The sequence below is a fragment of the Carettochelys insculpta genome, chromosome 15 (genome assembly GCF_033958435.1).
Source record: "Carettochelys insculpta isolate YL-2023 chromosome 15, ASM3395843v1, whole genome shotgun sequence".
NCBI lineage: Eukaryota > Metazoa > Chordata > Testudines > Carettochelyidae > Carettochelys > Carettochelys insculpta.
In genome coordinates this window covers 7,780,150-7,802,152 of record NC_134151.1, presented here as the reverse complement: position 1 = coordinate 7,802,152, position 22,003 = coordinate 7,780,150, and the positions used below count along the sequence as shown (strand labels likewise).

Below are 22,003 nucleotides of genomic sequence, written 5' to 3'. Positions count from 1 at the left end.
CCTGACTAACTTTGCCTCAGTGGTTAGCTATGCTATAAATTACTTATCAGTGGTTAAGGTTTTCTTAACAAATGACTATTCATTTTATTTTCAAATTACATGAAATCATGGATACCAAAGTTTTAATCGCTAACTCAGCTTTTTTTAAACTATCCTTAACTCTATGTTAAGTGCAGTGTTCATTCTAACTGCATTACTTCTTTAAAGGTCATTACATAAACACAATAAGAAGGACACAAAAAATAAGGCCAAAAATCTTCATTTCTTTAAGTCAAAATTTATGTAATAAACATACTTACAGCCGTTCAAGTTGCTTGAGATCCTGAAATGCTCCCCGCTCTATCATACTGATTTGATTTTCTTCCAAATGCCTATAAGGAAAGAAATATCAGTTGAAATGATAATGCTATAGAATGCCGCATATAGACAGCATTTTATTCTCCCACTTCTCGACACATCATTTGATTTCAAGCCCCATTCACAGCAACACCAATTATAGTCATCGTGAGAGACTGAGGTAAGCTACTTCTGCAGAATGGCACTTCTACAATTATCAAAAGATAGAATTTATAGTCAGAAACACATATCACTCTTACTTTTTGCATGGATGTAAACTGAATCCTGATTGCCAAGGTTAGTAACCACATTACTGGCTTTCAGCTTTTATAGCTAAAACCTCTTAAAATCTTACAACATGTTTATTTTAGGCTTGATTCTGCCCTCATTAGTACTTTACTCTTCATATTTCCAGCCGTTTTAACTTGACTCAGCATAAGGAAGTATGGAGACCTATAGTTAACATCAGAAAGCTAACACAGGGCAAATAATCCAGAAAAATTAACAGAGAGAAAGCCATGCTAGTCTACACACTATCAAAACAAAAAAGCAGTCCACTATCACTTTAGAGACTAACAAATATCAAATTGTTAAAAACAAATTATCACCTAATAAATTATTTTATTAGTCTTTAAAGTGCCACTGGACTACTTTTTTGTTTTAATCCAGAAAAAGCATCTGAATGGGATTACAGGCTCATCCAGAAGTTATTCTTTCCCCATATTCGCACCTGTGATAAGGGTAGGTATGTTAAAGTGAGGTAAAGTCGTCCTATTTTATCATGTGCCCTTTTAGCTAGCACACTACTTTTAGACTACCATTTGTTTAAATATCCTAGTCCTTAACATCCTACAAGATGCCAGGAGATCAATAGTGTATTAACTTTCTAAGATTTTAAAGAAGCAGTGGAAGATACCTGTATTTTCATCACAACAATATTAAGCACCTGCCCATTAATTAATTTGGCATGGTTATTAACATTGCTCAACTCCAATTACAACATTGCTGTGCTGCAGCAACACTAATCTATGACTCACACAGGACCCAATCTAACTCCTAGCCACGGCTATCTGTGGGCTGTGGACCTTACAGTGGCACAGCTGTGCTTCTACCATGTATGCAGTAGAGCCATGTCTCTTGCTGACAAAGCGCTGTCCATGCCTGTCCTTTTTGTTATTAAAACGTTTGTCGATCAGCGGGGCATTTTTTTTACACCCCAACTGCCAAAAGTTAATGTCAAAAGTGCTGTGTAGACATAGCATAAAATCAATCTTATTTAACTCCACAGCAAACAGGGAAGGATTTTAAAGTTGTCTTCAAACTTCACTGAACCACTTTCACCAACTTCTGCATCTCTTTGTGGCTTAGATGCCTCCTTCTCCATTATATATGTTTTACTAATACACAAGCCTCAAAGTTTTGGCATTTTCATTGGTGACTGTACGTGCAAATACTGGATCCAAAGCTCTGATCTGGACAATAACTTCATTATCGGAGCCCAAAAGTTTTATTAACACTAAATTTATCCAGATTATCTGGATTTAATTCTGAAAATCTGACTGGGAAATATTGAAAAAAATAAAACTGCCCATTAAATCTTAACAGCTTCTCAGCTGTCCTGAAAAGTTTGGAAATGTTGACAGCTGGGGAGGGGGGCATGATAACGTGGCAGAAAGAACTTCGGGTTCAGGATTTCATCACTTCTCGTTTTGGTTCCAGACAGAAGCTGGAGCCACAGAACTAAAAATATGACAAGTTATACTTTTTCCAAGTCCAAAGCTCAATGACAGGGAAACTATTCCCACTGTCATCCAATTATACTTCAATGATGCATGATTCCCCTACTGAATTCACTCCAGTTATGCACACTTTCATCTCATCCAATCTGTATATGTCCTAGTAATTCAACTGAGTCAGCAACAACATGGTGATCTGAAAACTCAAGTCACAAAAGATTTGCACTTTTAGACCTGGCTGCCCAAGATTTTGTCTAGAAATAATATTTATGCATACTTAAAATATATGTAATTTGTAGAAATCATAAATGAAAGCTAATTAAATTAATGGTGATAATTAAAAGTTTCACAGAAGGCAAAATAGAACACCAGATATTAAATAAGTGCTTGTAGGTAACAGTTCTTAATATAAACTATGGAAAATCATTTCTCCCTCTTCAACTGACCATTTCTTTTCAGTAGTATGATTGGACCCCCAGCTGTTACAAGTGGCAGCAGTGACTATTTTTGATCATTTACAGTCTGCCAGGAGGTATGGGCTGTTTCCCTTTAGGTGTGACACTTGCTCACAATTGTCAACTATTCCTTCGTCAACTCAAAGTTACGTTATCTCCAATGCAATCAATCTGAGAATACAGTTTAAACCACCCCAAAATAGAAAGAAATATTTGACAGTGGTTTAATAGAGATAAATTGATTTAACTGAAGTACAATTTGTTCTATGGTAGAAAAAGAAAAGTTTTAATCACAATGGCTACGTTTACACTAGCCCCAAACTTCGAAATGGCCACACAAATGGCCATTTCAAAGTTTACTAATGAAGCGCTGAAATGCATATTCAGAGCTTCATTAGCATGCAGGCAGCCACGGCGCTTCGAAATTGACACGGCTCGCGGCCGCGCGGCTCGTCCCGACGGGGCTCCTTTTCGAAAGCAACCCGCCTACTTTGAAGTCCCCTTATTCCCATGAGCAGATGGGAATAAGGGAACTTCGAAGTAGGCAGGGTCCTTTCGAAAAGGAGCCCCGTCGGGACGAGCCGTGCGGCAGCGAGCTGTGTCAATTTCGAAGCGCCGCAGCCGCCCTCATGCTACGGAAGTGCTGAATATGCATTTCAGCACTTCATTAGTAAACTTCGAAATGGCCATTTGTGTGGCCATTTCGAAGTTTAGGGCTAGTGTAGACATGGCCAATGTAGATTAAAAGCTAATCAAAAAACCACCAACGAAATACAACAATGCTAAGTTATTTGGAGTGTGTCTCTTGTACAAAGGCATAGCGTGAAACTAGAATCAGTGCTTTACTTAAGGAAATTGTACATGTGTCCGATGTGGATGTTATTACATGACTAAAAGATGCAAACCTCTCTTCAGTATATAGAGTATCAGCAGCACACACCTTTCCGGGCACTTATTTTTCTAGACTATTGTTCTAATGCAGGATTTAGAAGGCTAAGCTAATTGTATACTCACAACACGCGAAGATTCTTCAGACTGGCAAAGTCCATCTTGGTAATTCTTGAAATATTATTTCTGTCTAAGTCCCTGCAGAGAAGAGAAAACAGAAATTCATGTTCAGGCATTTCAGCAGTAATAAAAAACTCTGGTTGACAAGAATGAAACTCGTTCACCTGAGCATTTGTTTAGTAGCACTCAAAACTGTACAATTTTTCCAGTTAAACATGAAATAAGTAAGTATTTATTAATACTGATTAATTTTGCTTCACCCTAGTGAGACTACTTTTAACTAATTTTATTTGGTTTACAGGGAGACAGAAAACGACTGGGATTTTCAGTACAGCTGAACCATACTACATTTCAACAAGAGTTGGGTGTTAAACTCCCTCAGGCAGAGATTTTCTAAAGAGCCAGAGCAGGCTCTGTTTAACAACAACAGCCAGTCACTCTGCTATAAGTGACCCCATGTCACGAAGTCATGCAGTGGTTGGGCACACTGGACATTCTTGGGCACATGTTCAGTCTGTAACAAAATCAAGAGGCTCCAGTGTAGCTGCTGTAAACTCTGCTCTGACTTTAGCAGAGCCCCGAGCAGCATCTGCAGTTACTAAAAGTAGAATTTGCCAGGGGCAGCAGAATGGAAAGGTACAAAGACTTGCATCACTGTCATCTCATGCAAGGGTGGAGAATCTTTTCTGGGTCGGGGGCGGGGAACCCACAGAAAAATCAGTTGCGGGGCACATAAATGTGAGAAGCCAGATTAAATCTTGTGGGGACCAAGGGTGGAACCAAAAATGGGGGTTCAGGGTTCAGTGTGTGGGAGGCGCCTGCTGGGGAGCAAGTGTGGTGTCTGGGCAGGAGCAGAGTGGGGTGAGGAGTCTAGGCAATGTGGGGGAGCACCTGCCACCACATGCCAGGACCACTGAAGCTCCCACCCCCTCCCCCAGCTGGGAGAATGGCTGCAAGGAGAATGCTCCCAGGAGAGGCTTTTCTCCTGCCTCACCCAGGCGCTGCTCCATGCAGCTCTGATTGGCTGGAATTCTGGCCAATCAGAACAGTAGTGGAAGCCTCTCCAGGCGGTGCTACTCTGTCCTTCCTCCACCTGGGGTAAGTGGAGGGAGAGGAGGAGAAGTAAGAGCAGTGGCAGCACCACTTCCTGCTCCCACCAAGAGCCTGTGGGCCAGATTCAGCCCTGGCTTGCCTGACTCTGTCCCACAAGGCTCAGGGCTCCACAACTCCACCCCCGAGATGCAGGCCAGATGCTGGGGAGAGAAGCTTCACCCCGATCTAACTGCAGCCTCATTTTTCCCAAAGCCTTTATGGGCAGTCCTGTATAACAAAAGCATTAGTGTGATCCCTGGAGCTTCTCAGGTCTCCTCTCCAGTCCGTATCTCTCTGAGGCAAATGCATCACTGGCTTCCAGATCATACACGCTACAGCTTCCTGTACAGGGTTCTTCATGGGCCCATCTGGTGCCACAGGAAGAGCTCCCACTGCTGCCACCATGCACTTGTCCCACCAAGTGCTGGGGCATGTGCACAGAGTGGGGGGAGGGTGCTCCACGTGTGCAGCTCTAAAGAGTTGCATTTCACCACACTGCGGTGTCCAGTCCAACACAACTCTCTAGTGTACCCACAGTTGTTGCAGTTCCGGTCCATCATTTGCCAGGTAACAGTATGTTCCTAACCTGTTAGATAAATTCTCCTCTGTAATTTATTGGCTTTCATGGATGTTATTGCTGACTGAGGAGTCACACTACTTTTCACTGAAAAATGATTGTTTTCTTACATAATTTGTTCACTGTTCAGCCAAGTTTTCTGGAGACAAAATTAAAAATGTGCAAGTTTTTGGTAAGTGTCTGTGCCCAGGAGAACTCTCCTGGTTTCAATTAATTATTAATTGGGATTAAGTTCATTAGAAGGATTTTAGAGATTCATGAGTCATTCAGCTAATTTCAGCCAACCAACAATTTCACATGGCAACTGTTTATTGCTCGGTTTCCACAGCAGCTCTTGAAACTTTCAGCTAACATAGACAACCAGCAGAGATAAACCACTGGCAAAGCCAAAGAGATAGCATGAACTTCTGCTAGCCAAATCTAATTAGTTTTTCACTGTTTTCCATGATATGCAACACACTGCTTTGTATGATTGTGGTTTGTTACTGGGGTTTGTGGGAAACTAGCATTTTAGGTTTCCTTTGTAAAAAGCTTGGGTGGGATCACTGCAAGTTCCAGCTGCAAAAACCTAAACCTTAACCTTTAATCTTCATTGGCTTTCACATATATCAGTGAACTGGCAAAAAGTATACATTAGGATTGATCAAGTCTGTTGGTGGGTATGCCAAAGTACCTTTCAGTGGAAATCCTTTAAATCGAGTCATTCAGAGACACCTGGAAAGCTATATGGCAAGTCTAAAGACCCTTTTACTTTACAATTAATAAGCTCTCCATATTTTAAACAAGGCTTCACGCCTAGGAGTAAATGCTTACTATGGACAAATATCCCTTTTGGGAAGATGTCCTGTTTCTGAATGGCATTCAGGGCCAGCTACAACCCTTTTACACCATGTTAAACTTCACTCTGCATGCACAAGAGCCCTGTTGATATTGTGCAAAGCTACGTTTGCAGAGAACCCTATTCCATATAACTCATGATACAAAAAAGCCAGCGGTCACGAGCTGAGCTTTCTTCTCATGGTTCGTAAGTAGTTCTGTTAACACTACTCACCTTTACCCACAGGAGAATATATTGAGGTTGTGACCCATGCCAATTTTAGTAAGACTGATGCTTCTTACAACTCTCTGGGATAATTTACTTTTCTTTTGGCATGCACCATATACAGCAAGGCCGTATAAAAACACTATTAACTTTTAATATGGGCGTTCTGGTACCTTTATGCAAACAAATAAACAAACAATGGAATGGAATGATTTCTGCTAGAACATAACTATGGATGGCAATGGCATGGAATGCATATTTTGTGTGAATACCAATAAGGTCAGCTTAGACTTAGCTGTTACTTTAAAGAATGTTTTATCCATAAACATTTCCTCCCATGCACTAATAACCATATAATTTGATACATATTTGGTAAATACACTGAAGAATAAGTCGCATAATGTGTATAGTTATTGTAAGCAGCAAAACAGAGCCATTGGTGCAAACCCCGTTCCAAAGCAAGCATTCTTCAGAGTTGCTTAATCCTACATTCCTCTTTCAAGAGAATCTAGTGAACTCCAGCCAGACATGTGAATAATATTTTCAAGTGTCTCCAAGATTCCACACTGCATGCCATAAGACAGCTCTGAATGGCATCAGAACGACATACATTTTTCTATACTCCAGCACAGACTGAACATTTTTTAGTTTACAGTTAGTTATTCTTATGCGCTACCCAAACCCTGCAAAATCTAAGTTGGGAATCTGTTCTTCCAAAACCCCCACCCTCAGAGTGAGAATTAGACAAGCACCTCATTAGGTGAGTAGACTCATTTGTCATAGTATTCAGTGCGTGTGTGTGCGTGCGTGCGTGCGCGCGCGTGCACATGCATGAATCTCTTTCTACACACAAAACAAAATTAATTAAAGGGGGCAGACAGGGGTCATTTGGCTTCTGTTCCCAATAACGCCTTGCACAACTCACCCTGTGCAAATAATTTAACCTTCACTTACCTCTGTAAAATCACAGTATATTGTGCGTGAAGGGTTAAAATCAAAAGTTTAAAGAAATACTTCAGATAAACTGCCAGACCAACGTCTCATATTACGCAACCCTGAACAATGACCAGGAGCAAACAATGGCTAGAGCTGTAATGAGTGACTGTAAGTCTACACTACCAAATTAAGTTAACCTAATTTATGTAGGCATACAGCTGCCATAGTAATTACGGCACTCCTGAATGTCTGCATGTCACTCCTTGTCTGCATCCTCACCAGGAGTGTTTGTCCTGACTGAACTGTCATCAGGCAGCATTCTGAGACAGCTCCTGAAAGCCAGCAATGGCCAATGTAAGTCTACACAGACACTGCATTGACCTGACTGTGTCAACTTCAGCTTTCTAACTGCACAAACCAACCCGGCCCTGTCCTCTGCTCCCACCCCTTCTCTGAGTCTCCAACTGCCACTTACTCTTGCCCCTCTCCATTGGTTAGGGATGCTAAACTATTAACCAATAAGTAACCAGAGGCTTACTGGTGTGCTGATCAATCAACTGGCCCATGCTGGTGAACTCTGGTGGCAGTCAGCTGAGCCACAATGGAGCAGCTCCAGCCACGGAGGGGCTGGTGGGCTGAGTGGTAGAACCCCATGGTTGTTACAATGGTAGGGCCAGGCAGTGGGCAGGGTGTCAGACCCTAGACTAAAAGATCAACCACTTCAGTGCTAGCATTTAAACGTTTAGCGCTTTAGCATCCCTACCTTCTGTCACTTGCTCGCCCACACCTTCACTCCCTTTCACTTGGCTGGGGCCTGGGAGGAGGTGATGGGTTTGCCATGGGGATCAGGCTCTCGGGAATGGCTGCGGGGCTTGGGGTACAGAAAGAGCTCTAGGCTGGGGTCAAGTGGTTTGGAGTGCAAGAGAGGGCTTGAGTGCAGGCACTGGGAGGGAGTTTAGGTATGCAAAGGGACACAGGGCTAGGCTGGGGGTTAGGGTGTGGCCTCCAGGAGGGAGCTAAGGTCTGAGACAGAGGTGGGGTTGCAAATGGGGGTTTGAGATACAGGTTCCAGGAAGATGTTTAAGTGCAGAAAGGGACTCATGGTTTGGACAGCGGGCTAGAGTACGGGAGGGGGTGCAGGGCACAGGCCCTGGAAGGGAGCTTGAGTGAAGGAGGTGGCTCCAACCTGGTGCAAGGCTTGGGATGCAGATGCGGATGGGGGATTTTGGAGAGAGTTTGGATGCAGGACAGGGTTCCAACCACAGTCTGGGGGTGGGGTGGTGGGATCTGGGGAGTTTGGGCACAGGAAGGGACTCCAAGTTGGGGCAGGGATTCAGGGTGTGGGCCATGGTTGGGAACCTCTTATCTGAGGCAGCTTCCAGCTGGCACTGCAGCAGAGTTGAGGCAGACTCCTTGTCTGCCTTGGCACATGCTGCTTCTGGAAGCGGCAGGTATGTCTGGCCCCTAGATGCAAGGGCGGCCAGGGAAGGTCTTAACCCTGCTACCTTAACCCTGCTGCTTTGCCAACTGGACTTTTAACAGACTAGTCAGCTGTGTTGAAAACCAGACACCTGGCAACTTTACCTCTCATGAAGGTAGAGTTTCTGAGTCAGTGTAGTGGGTGAGTTACATAAGCAGGAGCTGCACTATGTAAGCTTAAGTCTGTAGTGTAATCCAGGGCCCGAGTTCAGATCACTGCGCTGCCCTCAGACTGAATGTGTGAACTGCCCATGCAAAGAAGTATGTGGTAAGTCTCCCACCCCATTGTAGGTGCACTTAGGGTGGGTGCAAAAAGTAGGAGAACTTTAAGCTGACCATTAGGAGTGTACTTCCACATGTGCCTCCTGTCATAACCACCTCCCAGTCCTGTTTTCTGGAGCGACCCCACTCTGTTGTGATTGGATGCAATAACTGAATCCCACCTGCTTCTAAACGGCTCAGTCTGGGTACAGACTGATCTCTGATCCTAGCTCTGAACATCTCCGGTGCATTTCCAGAGACAGAACCAATGTCCTGATACCCTTCTGGGGCAGTGGGACCTTGCAGTGTGTCTACCTAGACCAGGGTGCCTAATAGTTGGATGGGGGACACTCCCAAGAGTTTGGAAAGCGGTCAAGGGATGCACTCTTCCATGACATTAATTGAGGAAGTGTGGGTTCTGGGATGGAGGTTGGGTGCAGAAGATAGCTTTTGGTAAGGAACTGGCGTGTGGGAGGGGGCATGGGCTCTGAGAGGGAGTTTTGGTGAAGGCAATTCTGATCTGGAACAGGTGTCTGGGGTGCAGAAGGGCGTGCAGGGTTTGGACTGCAACCTAGGGCAGGAGAGGGTTGTGACCTGGGGCAGAGGACTGGGGTGCAGGAGGACATGCAAGGGTTTGGGCTGTGACCTAGAGTGGGGGTGTTGTGACCTGGTGCCCCTGGGTTACAGGGTCTGGGAGAAGGTACAGATGCAGCAGGAAGGACAGAGGGTTAGGGTTATGTGTAGTGGGGGCAGCAGGTTGGAGGAAGGAAGAAGTTGGGATGCCAGAGGCAGGCTCAGGCCAGGAGACTTACCTGGGCAGCTCCTAGCCAGTATCCCTGTGGCAGACTCTCTGCCTTTTGCCACCTCAGATGACTCATAACCGCAGACTGTTCCCTGTAGCTCTCTGCTCCAGATGCTGGAGGGGAGGACGAGGCTTTGCACACTGCTTCACCCCCGCTCCCACAGAGCAAATTCTCTGACCTCCTATTGGCCAGAAACCATAAACTGTCCTATAGGAGCTGAGATCTTTTGCGAGGGAGCAGGAGCAGCACACGAAGCCTGCCCCTCCCTCCAGGTGCCTAGTGCAGCATGCCACATAAAGCAGCGTCTAATCCCACCTAATCTGAGTTAGTAGCATTGCAAGATGCCACAAACCTGAGTAGTACTGGGCCAAGTCACAATGTAATTCACAGCATTTGGCCAGACCAAATGTCTCATGAGCAAGGGTGTCCTGGAATCCAGGGCCCAGAGCCATCAGGTTTGCCCAGGCTGGACCTCAGACTCTACAGCCTACAACTTAATGACAGACAGTCTTTAGTAGGACAGAGACACTGAATCAGTGTTGATATCTCTGGATTACTGTTTCTCAGCTTTCCATACTTAGTGTCTCCACTGGGTACCAAGTTCCTGCTACAAAATCAATTATCTCAGCCACAGTGAAGGTTATATTCAAAATAGGAGGGAGGGGGAGGATCGGGGACAGAGCGCACATCAGGCAATTTGCGACTCCTCTGAAAGCTCTGGGAGGGAGGGGGATCCATAGGAAGTGCAAAGGTTACGCACAGGAGGCGTGTGGGACAGGGTGGCAGCCAGGGGATCCATAAGGCACAGATGGAGCCTCAGTGGGCTGCAGGTTCCCTGTCACTTTTTGAGACACTGGAGCTAGACATCCTTCATCCAGGCCTTCCTGCTTCTGCCTGTCTTTCTCTTACTTCCTGGATCCTAACTCCCCTAATATATCTCTTGAAACCCTAATCAGGCCTATCTAGGACATGACTGTTCAGTAATTGGAGGACTGAGGAAGAGGATCTCAGATGATCTAACCAACTTGTAACAAGTGTGAAAAAGCAATGTATTAAAAGGAGTGTAGGTGTCAAGACTGCTATTCTCTTTCACACTGCCCCAAACATATGGGCCGTGTCTACACTAGCCAAAAACTTCAAAATGGCCATGCAAATGGCCATTTCGAAGTTTACTAATGAAGTGCTGAAATACATATTCAGGGCCTCATTAGCATGCGGGTGGCCGCGGCACTTCGACATTGATGCGGCTCGCCGCCGCACGGCTCGTCCCGACGGGGCTCCTTTTCGAAAGGACCCCGCCTACTTCGAAGTCCCCTTATTCCCATCTGCTCCTAGGAATAAGGGGACTTCAAAGTTGCCGAGGGCCTTTCGAAAGGAGCCCCCTCTGGATGAGCCACGCGGTGGTGAGCTGCATCAATTTCGAAGTGCCGTGGCCGCCCCCATGCTAATTAGGCGCTGAATATGTATTTCAGTGCTTCATTAGTAAACTTCGAAACAGCCATTTGCATGGCCATTTTGAAGTTTTTGGCTAGTGTAGACATAGCCATGGTGGGCCCTCCCTGTTACAGTATGCACATCTGATTTAAATCCCCTATAGGGTCATGTTCATAACACAGCCCACATGTTAGCCTGAGTCCAGTATATATGTACTATAGCTGAACAGAGTTATAGCAGAATAATCCAAAAAGCCTCCATGAAATCAGAGTCAGTTACCACACTGTTACAGGACATCTTGCCTCCTGTGTTCATCTCAGGTTTTTTAGGCTCCTCATAATAACTGCCTTAAGTTCCAGCGTCTTGTACAGCAAGAGGCATCATGTCAGCAGTTAATTGTCTTCTGGGTGCAAGTCCCACCAGAACCAGAGCATTTGTCTCAACCTCATGTCAAGCCAGGTTTTAAAAAGCATTCAATTCTAGACAAAAAAGGACGGCTCTCACATGAGGAAAGCCAGTTTGTGAGCCACTGCCAAAATCCACGTAAAGCACAATGCAACATTCCAATCCTTTTCACTACTGAGCTGACAGAATTTGTTTATCAGAAAGGCCACATAAGCTGGACAATCTCCCTTCTCTAATTTACCATGGTTCAATAACTGAACCTTTGATTCATTAACAAAAGTTCCTGATATTATTAGGCTACTTCCTCCAAATAACTTAAGCAGCTCACATTCTTGGGAACAAAGGCTATATTGTTTATCGTGCATTGCTGTAGATTTCCCTTATTCAAACCACCTGCTGGAATGACAACTGAATAATCATTTCAAATGTCTCCTGTTTGGCTTCATTCCTCCACCTGCTACACCATCAACTCCAACATGCAACACCTAAATGGCAGTATACTGGGATTTAGAATGCAGACTAACAACACAAGTTGTAAATTCACTGCTTGTGAAAGCAGAATATTTAGTAGCTAAAAGCGGTCAACATCTCTGCTTTGTATTTCTTAGGAACTGCTTATGGAGTTTGATGCAAGAGACTCTTCAGTAAAGAAGTTCAAACGCTAATACTTCTGCTTCCTCCCTATGAATGGTTTGGTGATTAGTCTAGCATCATCCTCACATTCCACCACATAGTTTTATTTTACCAATTACGTGAAACCTGTGCTATGGAATTGCTTTGTCTTTAATGCTGCTGTGTCCGATACGTTTGCCACTTGCCACAGGTGGTGAATAGGACACTGTGTTGTGGCGAACACGAGGCTTACCAACCCGTGGCTCTTAAGCCGCATGCTGCTCTTGGATCCTTTAAATGAGGCTCCTCCTGAGAGCTGCATGCATGGACTGCCATCCACCTGCTCCGTGCACATGCCCCACCACTTGGTGGGAAAAGCGTGTGGCTGCAGCAGTGGAAGTTCTAGCAGCGGCCCCGGTGGTGGCTACAGTGGCAGCCTCAGAGGCAGCCACAGCAGCAGCTCTAGTAGCTCTGGTGAGTCTCCAGCATTGAATTAGAATGGGGAGGGCTGGGGGTGCCTGGCTCTGGGGGAGGAGGGGCATTTATTTAGAGCTGGGAGCACGAATGTGTGCAAATATGGAAAGACAACAACCGCAAGTGCAGCAATCTTTGAATTCCTATTCGACAGTGCTGGGCTAGAAGCTGCTGTCTGTCTCTTAGTCCTACATGATAAATGACCTTTTAAAGCACAAACTAGCAAAGGTTTGTCATCTATGCAGTGAGCAACTCTTTCAAACATTTGGATTGAAATTCCTTCACTCCGATATTGACAAAGCACATCAGGCAATTGGTTCACGAATTCTACTTCCCACAATGGCCAACACCTGAAGCTTGATCATCAATTTACACCCATCCTATTTCCCAATTATTATTTTGGTCTGTAGCTTAATGCTGCACCATACATTGGAGGGAAGTACTTCTCTGATCCTTGTAACATGAGCTTGACCCATAAAAAAGAAGATGAAAGTCTTTCTATCTTTGGATGCAAAATTATGTTATTCATCACATTATTTAGTCCCTTTTACAATCCAACTGTAGTGATAAATATATTTTATCTCTGTATCTAAAACTCTCTTCTTCTGTTCAACAGAAGTCCTGGGAGGAACTGGTATCAGTTCAAACTGCAGAAAGGACAATGATTCACATTCCTGAAGCTGAGGAGGATGGCAGGGAGGCAAAATATCTGAGTCTTATTCCTGGTCTTGCTATAGTTCCTGTGTCACCCAGGTATACCGTTCATGTGATACTATGATTTAACCCTGTGACTTTTTGCCTGTTTGTTAAAGGAGAATCTCATTACTTTCCCTACTTCACAGATGTGTTGAGAGGCTTAATTTTTCAGACCTCAGGAAAAGCCCTGGGCATTTCTCTAGTACCTTCAAACAAGTACTGGTCTGCAATAACATGTTCCACTTGAAATTTATGTTCCCAGACAATTAAGCCAACAAATTGCTTTAAGCTTTGGAAAATTGGCCTTTTCAAGTTTCAAATACACATATTATATATTAGCTGGTGCTATAGTCCAGTTGCACAAAATAAATGTAGCATCATGGTCACTGGTATCTAGACAACTGATCATGTTTAGATCAGCAATTCATGGTTTGTCAAACCAAAAAGGGCCATTATTGATTAACAACTGCTGGGTGTAGGACTTTGCATTGATAAATCGCCTATTATTTTTAGAAATTGTGAGGTTTGCTACTGGCCACATAAAATATCCTGCAAGTGTCTCCCATGCTTAAGTCACCCATGATAACAATTTTTTTCTTCCCATATATTATGGGCAGGGGTTAAGGGGAAGTTATTTCTTTCATTTTAATAGGTCAAATATTAATGCATAAGTAGAAAGAATTACTATTTAGAACTTTGCACTGGTGAGATTCTGTAGTATGCAGTCCATCCTGAACAGCTAAATACCAAAAACCTGCAGATACCATCACTGTGGATAGAAAGACTAAACATAGTAATTATTTCAGCCTATAAGGACTTCTGGGAAAATGCAGCAAGTACAAAAAGTTAATTATGCAACAAGGAAGTTTTATGCTGGAACAGTCCCTAAGACAGCAGGTAAGAGCTACAAAGAGGACATGATTTGTTGGCATAGCATCCAGGAATATGAGGACTTCATCAACAGGACACACAAAAAGACATCTGGGATGGAAGATGCTAGCAAATGACAGATGACAGCGGTAGCATCGGAGGAGAAAGGAGAACTTTCTGCTCTACAGGGAGGAGACTAACTTGTGGGCATCTGGGATGGGAGACAGCACTCTTCCAATACCCCTGAGGTTGGGGAAGGAATAGCTTAGTGGTCAGAGCACTGGCCTTGTAAACCCACGGTTGTGGGTTGAATGCTTGACAGGGCCTTTCAAGGTTCTGGAGCAGGTGAGATTAAAAAAATAATCTGTCAGGGATGGTGGTAAATCCTGCTGTGAGCTCAGGGAACTGGACTTGATGACCTCTTGAGGTCCTTTCCAGCTCTCCATGTATATCTCCATGTTTCAGTCTGAGTAAAGAGCTGGTATGTTGCACTAGCAACAAGAAATGAGGAGCAGACCACCATGGCTGTAAGGAGGAACCAACTGCCCCCTAAACCTGGAGGCTCACAGCTTCTGCACCCAAGAGAAGATGACACAAGCTGATAGTGGTTAGGGACTCCCTAGTAAGGGAGATGGAGGGTCTGTCTGCTGACTGGACTCAACATCTTGAGAGATGAGCTGCCTGACTGGAGCCCACATATGACATGTTATGAAAAGTTTGGCAAGGTTTATCTGTCACTCTAATCATTATCCCATTCTGCTCATCCATGTAGGCACTAATAATATGGACAGGTATGAAACTAAGCAGACTAGCACTGACTACAGGAGTTTTGGCAACAAGTGTGAAGTAATCAGGGCTCTGGTTGTGTTCTTGTCCATCCTCTTATTTGATGACTCAGACAGGGTCCAGAAAACAAATCAATGGTTTATGCACATAGCGTCACTGGAGGGATTTGGTTCCCTCAGCCAAGGGATGATGCTGCATCAATAAAGCCTGCTAGAAAGAGAAAAAGTCCACATGGCCAACAAAGGAATGAGGCTCTTCAAGCACTAAGGCTATGTCTACACAGCGGACGCTATTTCCTGAAATACCTGCCTGTGTCTTACTATGTTTAGTCTTTCTACCCACAGTGATGGTATCTGCAGGTTTTAGATATTTGGCTGTTCAGAATGGACTGCATAGTACAGAATCTCACCAGTGTGAAGTTCTAAATAGTAATTCTGTCCTAAGGAAATGAAGGCATGAGAGTAGCAGAATAAAGACAGCAGACATCAAAAAAGCATACTTCAATTAATTCAATATGCAGGTAGGTAAGGTCCTAAAGGAAGAAAATCTAAGGGATAAAAGAGTTCAGCAAAACTTGCACAATTGCAAATTATCTTACTGTGAAGGGAAGATGGGAACATTAACATCTCCATCATGAGCACTTTAAAAACCTGAAAATAAAAAGGAACACTACACAAAGTGGAAATATTGACAAATTGCTAAGGAGGCGTACAAAGGAATAGCACAACCATGTAGGCACAGAATTGGAAAGTTTAAGGCTCAAAATGAATGACACCTAGCAAGGGCATAGAAGACAATAAGAAGAGGTTCTTTAAATAGATTAAGAGCAAGAAAATGATGTGGGTCCTCTAGTGAACAAAAAGGAACTAACATCAAAAATGACATCAGAAATGCTGAGGTGCCTGTTTTGCTTCAGTCTTCACTAAAATGGTTAGTGGTCACCAAATGATTAACACAATTAATATTAAACAAAAAAAAGGGAAGAAATGTGAGCCAAAATGTGGAAAGAGCTGTCTAAAGACTATTTTGATGTGTTAGATATGTGTCAGTACAGCCTGATGATATTTACCCTGGACTATTTAAGGAATTAGCTGAAGCAATCTTGGAACCATTTTCAATTATCTTCAAGCATTCATGGAGGACTGATGAGATCCCAGAGAACTGGAGAAGGGCAAACATATAGTACATATCTTTTACAAAGAGGAACAAAGAGAATCTGTGGAGCCTAACTTTGATACCTGGAAAAATACTGGAACAAGTTATTAAACAAACAATTTGCAAGCATCTAGAGGCTAATTGGGCTATGAAGCACAGACAAACCAACATATCTTTCTTTGACAGCGTGATGGGCCTAGTGAAGGGGGGAAACAGCAAACATGATATATCTTAATTTTAGTTAGGCTTTTGATGCAGTACCATGACTGTCTCATAAACAAATTAGAGAAATTTACTCAAAATTGAATTACTACAATGTGGGCGTACATCTGGTTGTAAAACCATCCTCAAAGAGTAGTTATCAATGGTTGCTGTCAAATTGGAAGGCCATATCTGGTGGGGTTCCACAAGGGTCACGCCTGGTACTATTCAATGTTTTCCTTAATGAAATGGACACTGGAGTGGCATGTACTCTTACGCAATGTACAGATAATATCTGTAAGTAGTCCTACAAAGATTTTTAATGTTTAAAAACACTTTAATGCAAACATTAAAAAAATCTTAAAATTAATTCACTAACTTATGAATTTTGGTCAAGCCATTAAATAAGACAGAAGAATTAATACTTTAAACTCACAGCAAAGGGTAATGTGTATTAATTATATGCATTCCACTGAGAAACTTTAACATGACTATATCTGTAAATATCATAATTAACTCATTAAACACTATTATAGGCAATTATATCCAGCATATGTAGGTTACCAAACTTGCTATGCACCCAATAAAGGCAATAGGAGAAATAAAGCAACAGAAGTGGCCAAGTTTATTAAACAGCACATTTATTTGGATCATATTTATGAAAAAGAGAATTAGAAATGTTAGGGATAAAAACACTGAAAGGCTAGAAAGTCTTGGATGTTGAGTATCCATGAATTCAACTGTGACAATTATATTTGCTATACCTAGGTGGAGAGGGACTGATGTTTGTTAACAGTGTGAATACATGAAAAATAAGACCTATCAGTAGCATTATCCCAGTCTGAAAATGGCCATGCAAGGAGAAGATGAAGCAAACAGCCTGCTGTAAACTAATGAAGCACAGATGATTCTATGGGCACTCAGCTCAAATAAACCCAGCCACAAGGAAGGAAGGAAGGTTGGACCTAACTAGTTATTACAAAGGAAATGACGGCGGTGGTACAGCTCAGGAACACAGCATGTGTTCCAAAATACCACATATTTTTTGGTGGGGACAACACCACGCCAGGGAAGCATAAACAGATTTTGTATAAACCTCATCTTTCTGACTCATTTTGGGAACCATGTCTTATGGCCAAGCATGCAGACTGTGAGAAAGGCTGACAGTAACTATTCCATTTGCATCTATAGTCCCTTGTCCATTAATACCACTAATTGCTTACGAAGGAAAAAGAGAAAATGAAGAAGAAATGAAAAGCAAAGGCAGTGGAACAGAAGGAAGCTTGACTTAATATGAATAATTAGACATTGGGCAGGAAGCTGGGAAGGCCAGGAGGCCTCATTCTTTGGAACACAGCATTAGGGAGGTAATGGTCAAGCTAGAAGTGTAACCCACATGCCTAGCAGTGTGGCTGACTTTCCTGTGTACTAGTAGGCACCTTGACCACTTACACAGAGAAAGAATGAGCCTCCTCTACAGGAATGCCTTAACTGAGAGCCAGCGGGCTTTTAGCTCAATCTAGCTGTGTCTACACGTGCACGCTACTTCGAAGTAGTGGCACTAACATCGAAATAGCACCCGTCGTGGCTACACGCGTCGGGCGCTATTTCGAAGTTAACTTCGACGTTAGGCGGCAAGACGTCGAAGTCGCTAACCTCATGAGGGGATCGGAATAGCGCCCTACTTCGACGTTGAACGTCGAAGTAGGGACCGTGTAGACGATCCGCGTCCCGCAACGTCGAAATTGTGGGGTCCTCCATGGCAGCCATCAGCTGGGGGGTTGAGAGACGCTGTCTCTCCAGCCCGTCCGGGGCTCTATGGTCACCGTGTGCAGCAGCCCTTAGCCCAGGGCTTCTGGCTGCTGCTGCTGCAGTGGGGGATTCATGCTGCATGCACAGGGTCTGCAACTCGTTGTCGGCTCTGTGTATCTTGTGCTGTTTAGTGCAACTGTGTCTGGGAGGGGCCCTTTAAGGGAGGGCTGGCTGTTGAGTCCGCCCTGTGACCCTGTCTGCAGCTGTGCCTGGCACCCTTATTTCGATGTGTGCTACTGTGGCGTGTAGACGTTCCCTCGCTGCGCCTATTTCGATGTGATGCTGCGCAACGTCGATGTTGAACATCGACGTTGCCAGCCCTGGAGGACGTGTAGACGTTATTCATCGAAATAGCCTATTTCGATGTTGCCACATCGAAATAGGCTACTTCGATGTAGGCTTCACGTGTAGACGTAGCCTCTGTAGAGGCTCATGCACTAAGCTCCAGAGGTCCCAAATTCCAGACCACCTGTGGGCAGTTACAGAAGCAGAATGTTTGTGCTAAGTAAAGGAAGCAAATAGGACAACAGACTAAAAGAGAGAGAACACCCCTGGAGCCATTTTCTATCTACAAAATAACAACAAACCATATCACTTAAAATATAAAACTAAAATAAAGACTAGGTCAAGCAGAAAAAGAACATGAAAACAGCATGCTGTACCAGAATTGGTTCCCATATGATAGCCAAGCAAAGTCATTCAAAAATATGTAATGCAACGTACAGTAACTCCAATAAAATGTATACATGTGTATAAAAGGAGTTTATAGTAACAGAGAGGAAGCCGTGCTAGTGTATACACTATCAAAACAAAAAGCAGTCAAGTAGCACTTTACAGACTAGCAAAATAGTTTATTAGGTGAGCTTTCGTGGGACAGACCCACTTCTTCAGACCATAGCCAGACCAGAACAGACTCAATATTTAAGGCACAGAGAACCAAAAACAGTAAGCAAGGAGGACAAATCACAAAAAGATAATCAAGGTGAGCAAATCAGAGAGTGGAGGGGTGGAGGGGGAAGGTCAAGAATTAGACTGAGCCAAGTATGCAGACGAGCCCCTATAGTGACTAAGAAAGTTCCCATCACGATTTAAACCATGTGTTAATGTGCCGAATTTGAATATAAAAGCCAGCTCGGCTGCTTCCCTTTCCAGAACAGTGTGATAATTCTTCTTCAGTAACACACATACCTTTAGGTCATTGACAGAATGCCCCATTCCATTAAAATGTTGACTAACTGGTTTGTGGATCTGGAGTGTTTTGACGTCTGTTTTGTGCCCATTGACCGTTTGTCTAAGCGAGTTAGAAGTCTGTCCAATATACAAAGCATCTGGGCATTGTTGGCACATGATGGCATATATGATGTTAGTAGAGGAGCATGAGAAAGTGCCCATGATTCTGTGAGTAACCTGGTTAAGTCCAGTGATGGTATTTCCAGAGAAGATATGTGGACAAAGCTGGCAGCGGGCTTTGTTGCAGGGAAAGGTTCCAGGACTGGTGTTCCTGGGGTATAGACTGTGGCTGTTAGTGAGGATCCTCATGAGGCTGGGAGGTTGTCTGTAGGAGAGAACAGGCATGTCACCCAGGGCCTTCTGGAGTGTGGCATCCTGATTAAGGATAGGTTGTAGGTCTTTAATAATTCGTTGCAGTGGTCTGAGTTGGGGGCTGTAGGTGATGACTAGTGGTGTTCTGTTCTTGGCTTTTTTGGGCTGATCTTGGAGTAGCTGGTTTCTGGGTATTCGTCTGGCCCTGTCGATTTGTTTTTTTACTTCTCCTGGTGGGTGATTCAGGTTTATGAATATTTGGTAAAGTTCTTGTAGTTTTTGGTCTCTGTCAGTTGGATCAGAGCAAATGCGATTGTACCTAAGAGCTTGACTGTAAACAATGGATCTAGTCACGTGTGCAGGATGGAAACTAGAAGGGTGTAGATAAGTATAGCAATCAGTAGGTTCTCGGTACAGTGTGGTACTGATCAGGCCCCAAAACAGACGTCAAAACACTCCTCCTTGCTTACTGTTTTTGGTTCTCTGTGCCTTGAATATTGAGTCTGTTCTGGTCTGGCTATGGTCTGAAGAAGTGGGTCCGTCCCACGAAAGCTCACCTAATAAACTATTTTGCTAGTCTTTAAAGTGCTACTTGACTGCTTTTTGTCTGAAAAGGAGTTTATGTGTAACTTTGGACATATGATGTACTGTGCTTCTATGTTCTCCTGAGTATGAATCTAATCAACTCAGTAGTCTGTTGCTGTATGCCAAATAAAAATGCCAAAGTAACAAAATCTTAAATCAAACAGGGTAAAAATTCAATATCACCTTGACAAATTGGAGGAATGATCTTAATCTAAAAAGATAAAATTCAATAAAGGCAAATACAAAGAACTTCAGTTAGAAAATGTAAAAAAAAAAACAAAAAAAAAAACCAACCCTCATATATACAGCTACAAACTGGAAAATAATTGGCTGAGGCGTAGAATTGCTGAAAAGGATCGGAGGAGGAAGGGGGTGAGAAAGGATCACAAACTGAATGAGTCAGAAATGTGACCCAGTTTCAAAAAAGGCTTAACCCATTCTGGTGTGTATTAACATGAATGTTGGGTGTAAGCCCCACTACTCAGCACTGGTGAGGCCTCAGCTGGACTGATGTGTCCACTCCTGGACTCCACACTACAGGAAAGATGTGAATTGCAAAGAGTCAAGAGGAAAGCAACAGAAAATAGAAGACGTATGGATAAGTGACCTAAGAGGAAAGGTTAAAGAAACTAGGTATAATTAGTCTTGAGTAAAGACTGAAGAGAAACCTAATAACCATCTTCAAATATGTTGTCCTAAAGGGAACTACAATCAGTTGTTCTCCAGGGCACTGAAATTAGCATGAATAGTAATAGGTTTAATCTGCAGTGGGGGAGATTCAGCTTAGATAACAGGAGAAACTTACTAACTATAGGGGTAGTTAAGCTGTGGAACGGTCTTCCAAGGGTGGTTGTGTAAGCCCAGTCATTAGAGGTTTTAAGAACAGGTTGGACCAACATCTGACAGGAACTGTCCAGATTTATTTGATTCTCCCTCAGCACAAGGGGCTGGACTTAACTTCTCGAGATCACTTCCAGCCCCATGTGTCTATGATCCCATTCCCTAGGTTCAAAGGAAGCACATTTGCAGATTATCTTAAAAGCAAGCTTTAACCAAAGCACAATGAACACATAGAAACATTATACTATGGAAGAAACAGACAGTTTCATATTGAGAATCCTAGAGGCTCAGGTTATCTGAAGCAAGAGACTTAAACTGAAGGCTGTGGGCCATCTACAGCTTAGGAAGGGAGTCCAGGCCTGTCCTCCAAGCCCTGCCCCTTCCCACCAGTGCCCTGCCCTGCCCTCCCCCCATTACACCCAAGGGATTCAGCCTTGGGGATTACTAGGTGGGGACCTGGTGTGGGGCAGAAGCAGGAGTCAAGATCCCCCTCTCCCATGCCTTCACTGCAGCAGGGGGAGCCATGAGGAAACAGAGAGAATGTGATTACCAGATATGCTCTGCGTCCCCACAGCTCCCACCACCACAGTGGGTGCAGGGGCCCCAACCCTGCTGCTGCCCCATGCCACACATCCACCAGTAATCCCCGAGGCCACATCCCTTGAAGAGGAAGGAGTACAATGGGAAGGAGAAGGTGAGACAGTGGCAGGAAAGGGCAGGGCAGGATTTGGGGGACAGATTTGGGGACACACACACACACACACACACACACACACACACACACACACAGAGGGGGCCATTGGGACTCCCAGGCTGCACTGTAAAAACGCTTTTCCATAGCTGCCTGCAGGCCAGGAGCTTGAGAC

At 43.8% G+C, this 22,003-nt stretch overlaps 1 protein-coding gene across 2 annotated transcripts in view; it reads right to left on the bottom strand.

Annotated features, from left to right (window-relative positions):
* SLIT3 (slit guidance ligand 3) overlaps window positions 1-22,003 on the bottom strand; it is a 738,435-nt gene that overhangs the window by 700,438 nt on the left and 15,994 nt on the right. For both annotated transcript variants that reach the window (XM_075009368.1, XM_075009369.1), the window contains exons 2-3: window positions 3,542-3,613; window positions 300-371 (exon numbers count right to left, since the gene is read on the bottom strand). In XM_075009368.1, the coding sequence (XP_074865469.1) occupies window positions 300-371; window positions 3,542-3,613 (144 nt within the window). The remainder of the gene's footprint in view (window positions 1-299; window positions 372-3,541; window positions 3,614-22,003) is intronic.